Source organism: Hordeum vulgare, chromosome 4H (genome assembly GCF_904849725.1).
Source record: "Hordeum vulgare subsp. vulgare chromosome 4H, MorexV3_pseudomolecules_assembly, whole genome shotgun sequence".
Classification (NCBI taxonomy): domain Eukaryota; kingdom Viridiplantae; phylum Streptophyta; class Magnoliopsida; order Poales; family Poaceae; genus Hordeum; species Hordeum vulgare.
The window spans coordinates 53,864,020-53,871,111 of record NC_058521.1 but is presented as its reverse complement, the minus strand read 5'-3'; the positions used below and the strand labels follow the sequence as shown (position 1 = coordinate 53,871,111).

Genomic DNA, 7,092 nt, shown 5'->3' with positions numbered 1-7,092 from the left:
ATGGGCCGACATCGGTTTCAGTGCCTGTGGCAACAACGGCTTCGTTGATGGAAGTATATGGTGAAGTCGGGGTCATTGGCTCATGGAGGAGTGATGACAATGACGCTTGGTGACGACCTTGACTTTTTTGTTTTCTTCTCTGCAACATTTGTTTCTTCGTGTGATTGGCCATGTCGGCCAGTTTTGCTCTATATGGGTTGATGCAACGGTTTTAGCCCGTGAGCTGCTGTAACTATTTTAGCTCGATTTTCCGTTAATTAACCAGGCAACCCATTTCTTTTTTAATGAATCAAGATCTTTAGAGGCCGACTTAAAAAAAATGTCTGTGTCGTACTTATCATATAAAAAATGCAATGATTAATAATTTAATAGTATCCTCTTCCCGTAGACAGTGGAAGGATCATTGTACAGGCATTTGCACCTTACGGTGTACACAACATAAATAATAATTCGTATTACTCCCATATATCAGATCTATTTATGTCACTTACTTCCATTTATTAAGAGTTCCTTGCTTTTGTGCGAGAAGTATTGAGAAGAGTTCCTTGCTTTTGTGCGAAAAGTGTTCGTGGTAATAAGTAACAAGAATAAGTTCTAACATGTTACACATCAATGAACATTCGTAAGTTCTCTTTGCTGAAATTCAAGTAGGCAAACAAAAAAGGGTGCGTCCATGACCATCCGTGTTTTCTCATTCCTAGGAGTACCTCTTACGTCTTCAAAGAAACTGTATGTTCCTGTCAGTTCTAGGTAGTGGCAGACTGGAAAATGCATGGTCATACGACCACGACCTCCGAGGGAAGATCAGCCTTGATTGGCTTGAGGCTCTCATTTCAAGGTAGATTGAGTGTAGAACAGACGCTTATTCAAACTTTGAGGATGTGTAGATCGGTTGGGGGCACGCAACGGACTGCATGCTGAATGAATACCACTGTTATTTGGCTATATGGTAGAGTAGGTATCGAGGCATAACTCATTTGAACCGTAAGATCATCTGTGTTACTGGCCAATCTCCATAGAGAGGCAAAAATAAAATCGCCTTTCGTCCATTATACTACATACTCCCTTCATCCGGAATTACTTGTCGCACAAATGTATAAAAATGAATGTATCTAGAACTAAAATACATCTAGATACATCCATTCCTATGACAAGTATTTTCGGACGGAGAGAGTACTCTCTTATCATGCAGGCACAAGGAGCCACCGTGGAAATGCAGTGAGGTTTATAGCCATCACTACGGCAAGGCAAAACCATCTTCCATGCACTCTGTTCTGGTCTCCTGCATCAGCTGCTGCAGGAGTGAAGGGTTGCTTGTCACAATTGCGTCAACCTGCTCATACAGCATCCTCTTCATGGAGTCGCTATCGTCAACGGTCCATGCATACACTTTTCTATCATTTCTGTGTTTGATGAAACCCAGCAGTTCAAATTTTAGTTAGCTGTCAGGCTAATTCCTTTGTCTAATTCCAAAAAGGATAGTCATTACCTGTGCATGACCTTCATGAGCTTCTCATTGATCAAAGGATGATATACACCAGCAACTTTAGCCCCTTCAATCCTTACTAACTCCATTCTTTTGCCAGTGGACCAATCCACCATAACAATATAGCCAACCTATAACAAGTAAATTGCACAAAAAGTAAATTGGGATAAATTGCATGCTTGAGTTACACTACAGCAGTGGTTGTAGCCATGTCGGCATGGAGTGACAGAGTGGGAGTGGGTTATTGACTTGTATTATATTAAGAGCTTGAAAATACTGAATAGTTTACCATAACATCTTTAGACAACTTAATCACATCTCTTCCTATGCTGTCACTTTTTGCCCAGATAAGACAATTTTTGCAGTTTGTTCTCCTGACCTGCAAATAATATAAATGACATTGATATTACCCCTAAAAATGTAAATGATATTGATGCAAGACAGGTTTTATCAAATTCCCTCAAAAATTGGAATATTCAAGACTATTACAGTCTAATGACAACTGACAGAAACTAACGAGCAAATAAAGAAGTGCACAAGTTCAATTAAATATAGATGGATAGAACAATAGACAATTTTGCCATGGATGAAAATGCTAATTTCAGAAGCAATATGTGATCAAGTATTAAATACCAGACTACTAACTACTGTAAGCATTCCCACCGTTATACAAATCACATATTACAATCAACAGGCCCTGATTCCGTTTAACCTCTTGAAACTGATGATACACATACGGAAGGTACATGTCATGAACCAAGAAACGTAAATAAAGGTATAAGTTTTATATGAAGTTAAAACAAAAAATGAGCTACCTGGAACTTACAATAGACATTACATCTTCCGCCAAACCTTTCTCAAATGAAGGAGGGCCAACTTTGACATCGAGAATAACTTGCCTTACAGATTGTGATATCAACTACAAGAGGAGAAAAGTTCAGTAGCATAGAAGTCAATTAATTCATGGAAGTATGTCTACATCAAACATAATCCAATGATAACTAAAATACTACTAGCAACGCAAACTCATTAGGCAAATGCTTACCTCTAGAGCATCTTCTGCTTTGGGAACTTCCTGGTTTCGGACTGTTTTCGATAGCTGAAACCTCGTGGTCACCGCTTTTATCTATGAAGACTAAAGGTCACTTTGTTAGTGTTTCATCACCAGATCAACATATCATGAGCATCAGTTGATGATCAGGATGTGCTCAGGAAACTAGGAAAGGATACAAATATATGCTGCTAGTTCAAAACACGCAGTTAATATTGTCATTTGACTAGCTTCTTTTAGCATGGCCAAAATAATAAAGCGCCACTAATGAACCAACACCAAGACCAACAAATTTGGCAACTTACAGATAGATTAACCAAAATAAAATGAGCTCACCTCATGAGTGCTCCAGTGGCCAACTTTCGCTGTAGAATTACCAGACATTCTTTGCAGATCCCTAACTGTGTGAATTTTGAATTAAGCCCATGATATACTATTAAAAAATAAAGGATTAGCATGCAGGATACTGTACTAAAGAATTTTTGCTAATTTATATTGATGTGTCAACTCAGTGACTAATGCTAGTTGATGCCAACTCAAATAATGCTAAACTTTCAAAAATAATATATTTTGGGTTCCCGCACTTTCTTCAAACAATGCTAACAGGCCAATACCAGAAGGTGAAACCCTTTGATAGTTATAAGCTCCATTTATACTGAGGAAAACTATCATTTAGGAAAGAAAGCAGCGAGCTATATGTCATTTAGTGAGAAGTAGAGTTCTCTACTAACTACAACTAAAAAAAGTTAGATGGTCTCCGAAATGTCAATGTATTAATAATGTGTGACCAAACATCCAAATGCAGATATAAATTGCATAATTCTGCATCCAATAAACATGACAACTTAAGTAGTGTTGCATTTGTCAGTTAGTTACCAATCAGCACGTGAGTCAGGGTGCCACGCACAAAAAAATGGCATATAATGGATCAACCTACAGTCTAATCTGCTAATAACGAATCAAACAAAGAATGTCCATATCAAATGGTACACAACAAAAACCTATCCAGAGCCCATTTAGTATTACAATTTGTAACTGCCGTCTCCAGTTCCATTAAGCTTGGCATATGGTCATGGGTAGATACAACAATTGCAACAATGCTTACTTAGAGCAGCCACTGCACCTAGTCAACAGCCCGTTTGATGTTCATGTTAAACATAAAAGGCACGTTTCAGGTCCATTATACAATTACAGGCAAGCAGGACATCAATTACCTGTCATGTAGTGCGAAGAGAGTGCCATCGGAGGACCTCGAAACATCCACCTCCACACAGTCTACACGGGCATCCAAAGCCATCCTAAAGGCGTCCATCTGAAACCAAGAGCTCACCGTTACATCCGGGGATCCGGTTAAAAAGGAAAGAAAAAACAAATGCACCCGTAACAAATTCAGTGCGAATCCGGGATCACGGTGATCTAGCACCCACCGTGTTCGGGAACGCGTTGGTGGAGTCGCCGCCGTGCGCGCACACCAGCGGCGGGCTCGGGATCCACCCGCAACTCCTCTCGCGGATCTGGGGAGGCAACAGACCGTCAGAACCAACGCGTCGCCTACAAACTCTTTCGAAAGGGGAAGAGATCTCGGAAGGATGGACGAGTGTGGGGGACGCACGCGGTGGAAGCGGCGGAGGCGGAAGTGGAAGAAGGCCGGAGGGACGAGCGAGAGGGCGGCGAGGAGGAGGAGCAGACGGAAGAGGCGGCTGGTCGGAAGGAGGCGGCGGAGGCGGAGGAGGAGGGTGGCAGCCGGCGAGGTCCTCTTGCCGGCGGGGAAAAGTGGGAGCGGCGGCGGCTGCCTCCCAAGCCCGAGGAGCCCTCTCATGCTCTGCGTTTCAAGCTTTCGGCAGCTCTCTCGCTTTTCTTTTCTCTCAGACGCTCTCTTCCTCACTGTGCAAACGTGTCTAATTTTCAGTCGTCTCTTCTTCGTCTTGGTTCAGAGGGGACCGCTACGCATCCATGGATGAATTTGTAGTAACCACCCACCATCCTTTTAGGCGTTTGATGCATACCCGTGTCATCAACTTGATCGTCTTCTTCATCACACAAAATTCTAAAACAACGCTTCAATTATGGAAACAAGCACGCTGCTACGTCGTCCGACTGACGGGTCTTTTGCAACATATATTATGTTGCAAAAAAAATTTGCAACAAAAAAACATATTACGTAAACGTCTGTATATTTTTTTTTCAATAGAATTTGTTATAGGATATTTTCTGCAACAAGGATCGTGTTATAGAAATTTTCAACAAGTGCAAGCTAGGTGATCGTATATAAGACAAGCGTTGCACGAGCGAGAGGCGTCTGTCCTTAAGGGATTTAGATTTCAGATCCTGCAACATAGGACGTGTTGCGGTACGCAATCTGCAACAAGCGTTAAGTTGTAGAATGACAAACTACATGAGTTCAAATAGGACACGCGTCACACGAACGAAATGACTGACGCCCGCGTGCGATCCGTCGGCTGAAGCATGACGTTTCCGTTTGATTTAGGTCGAATTATTTCTCCAGTCCCCTGTATTAATATCAATTAGGCTGATTCTCAAGGAAAAGAAAACAGGTACATCTGCCTTACACAAGTTCATGGTTTGCAGGAATTTAACAGGATAGGATTTTCAAAAAAAAATCCTTAGAAGCATTTTGTTTTGTAAGAATAGATTCCTATTTCTGTGTAAGATAGAATCAATCCTTTGCATTTTAAAAGGAAAAAAACATTATTCTATGCTCATTGTACTATGTAGGATAATGAAATCAATGCTTCATATTTTTTTAAACATTATCCTAGACTCAATGTAAAAAAATAACCAATGCATCAGATAATATCTTTTTTATAGGAATTGAGATACATGTCGTCTCACTTTCTATAAAAAGATTTATTTCTATGATATTTCTATCCTATGAACCAATAAGGCTTTAGTACATCACCTGTTTCAGATCTCAGCCAAACAATTTTTCGTGGCTCCCTTCTGCCAATGTTTGCCATATAATGGCTTACATTGTTTTGCTCACGCCTAATATGCTCGATTAAAAACTCTCATCTAGTAGACTAGTTTAGGTCTCTTCAATCAGCATAGCATTTGCTAATCTATCGCTACTCCTATTTTGGATAAGCTGAGTGGCCTCTAGACGGTCATCTTCATGGCAAGCTTCATGAGTCCCACCTTCTCTCGCGACTTGCAGGTTTGTGGCTCTCGACATGATGAAAAAATAACCCCCCCCCCTCAAAAATCCCATGACCATACTAGCGCCCATCATCGAATCATGTACGAGGACGGATCCATCAACGTTAAGAACCTTCGAGCCTGACGTCCGCGTTGACCATTGGAGGCCCGAGTCTTTTGTCTCGTGCTCATGCAATGATGAGCCACTAGAGACCTTAGTAAAAATAACCAGTTTGCACAAGATGGGTAAATTGCAAAAACACCATAATTGAGACGAAGTTTCCAACGCTTCGGAAAAAAAACACCAGAACACATGCATTTTGGTGGGTCTCTGATGACTTTTGCACAATTATAATGTTTTTTGCAATTTACTCGCACAAGACGGTTCGGTTCTCCTCTAGAAAGAAAAGAGCAAAGACGGTGTTGCAGTAATTTATTTTCTCTTGAGTCATAGGAAAACCGTACTATTAAGAGGGGGTTTGTGTCGGAAGGTACAAGTGGAATCAAACACGTACACAAAACCAACTTTGCATCCATATTACCTTCCCATCTTTTCGAGGTGTTCTCAATGTTCTTCCATATTTCATGGTTTTATTTACCCGATGGCACCAGGATTGAGGGTGGTAGTACCGCTCCCTTCATGCGAGAAGTGGTGCCACGAGAAGTGGTGCCACTATCTGCCCCACGTCGGTAGCACTACGCTTATAACCGGTAGTACCACTCCCCTATTGAAGGGGCACTACCGGACTAAGTGTCAGACCTACTACCACAGGAGGAGAATCTCTCATGGTTTGACTGTGGTACAAGGGGTGGCACTGCTATGGTAGTATCGTCTAATTTTTTTTCTCGATACTACCGGATCCCTTAGCGGTTGTACCGCTTAGACGTTGAAGTGTAGCCCCGCAAGGGGTTTATGGTAGTCCCCTCTTTGGAGCAATAGTATTGCATATGCACTTGTTGTACAACCCACATGGGACTGCGGTAGTACCACTCTCTGGAGTGGTAGTACCGCTTAGAGTAAAAATCGTGTAACAATTGGATGGTAGGAGGGGTTATATAAAGGACATATTCTTCCTCCTTTTGACCTACCTCTTGCATCTCTCTCCTTCATTGTTGCCCAAAAGCTAAAGTTGCTCAATCTCTCTCCCTGGCTACTCAAACTTGTTGATCTTTTAAGATTTTGGAGAGAAGACCTAGATCTACTCCACCAAAGGAAATTTTATTCTCCATAGATTTCCTTGTGGATCCTGTTACTCTTGGGTGTTTGGGCACCGTAGACGAAAGAGGTCACCTTGGAGCTAAAATACCTTACGGTGAGGCTTCATGGTGGTGTTGGGAGCCTTCAATTAAGTTGTCAAGATAGCCCAAACTTTGTTTGTGAAGGCCCGATTGCCGGCTC

The 7,092-nt window shown here is 41.7% G+C and overlaps 1 protein-coding gene across 1 annotated transcript; it reads right to left on the bottom strand.

Moving 5' to 3' along the window:
• Positions 1 to 959: 959 nt before the first annotated feature.
• Positions 960 to 4,455, bottom strand: LOC123447850 (glycerophosphodiester phosphodiesterase GDPD4). Its single transcript, XM_045124550.1, has 9 exons — positions 4,150 to 4,455; positions 3,965 to 4,051; positions 3,752 to 3,849; positions 2,874 to 2,934; positions 2,532 to 2,612; positions 2,313 to 2,405; positions 1,776 to 1,865; positions 1,490 to 1,617; positions 960 to 1,403 (listed from the first exon to the last, which is right to left on the bottom strand). Exons 1-9 carry the CDS (start codon positions 4,354 to 4,356, stop codon positions 1,238 to 1,240), a joined length of 1,011 nt encoding a protein of 336 aa, XP_044980485.1. The 5' UTR covers positions 4,357 to 4,455; the 3' UTR covers positions 960 to 1,237.
• Positions 4,456 to 7,092: the final 2,637 nt, after the last annotated feature.

Excerpts from the sequence above, each read along its gene's own strand:
- LOC123447850 (XM_045124550.1), bottom strand. The coding sequence starts at position 4,356 with ATGAGAGGGCTCCTCGGGCTTGGGAGGCAGCCGCCGCCGCTCCCACTT. Across the intron at positions 2,406-2,531 it reads AAGCAGAAGATGCTCTAGAG|TTGATATCACAATCTGTAAG; the intron begins GTAAGCATTTGC and ends CTCCTCTTGTAG. Across the intron at positions 1,866-2,312 it reads CGGAAGATGTAATGTCTATT|GTCAGGAGAACAAACTGCAA; the intron begins GTAAGTTCCAGG and ends TATTATTTGCAG.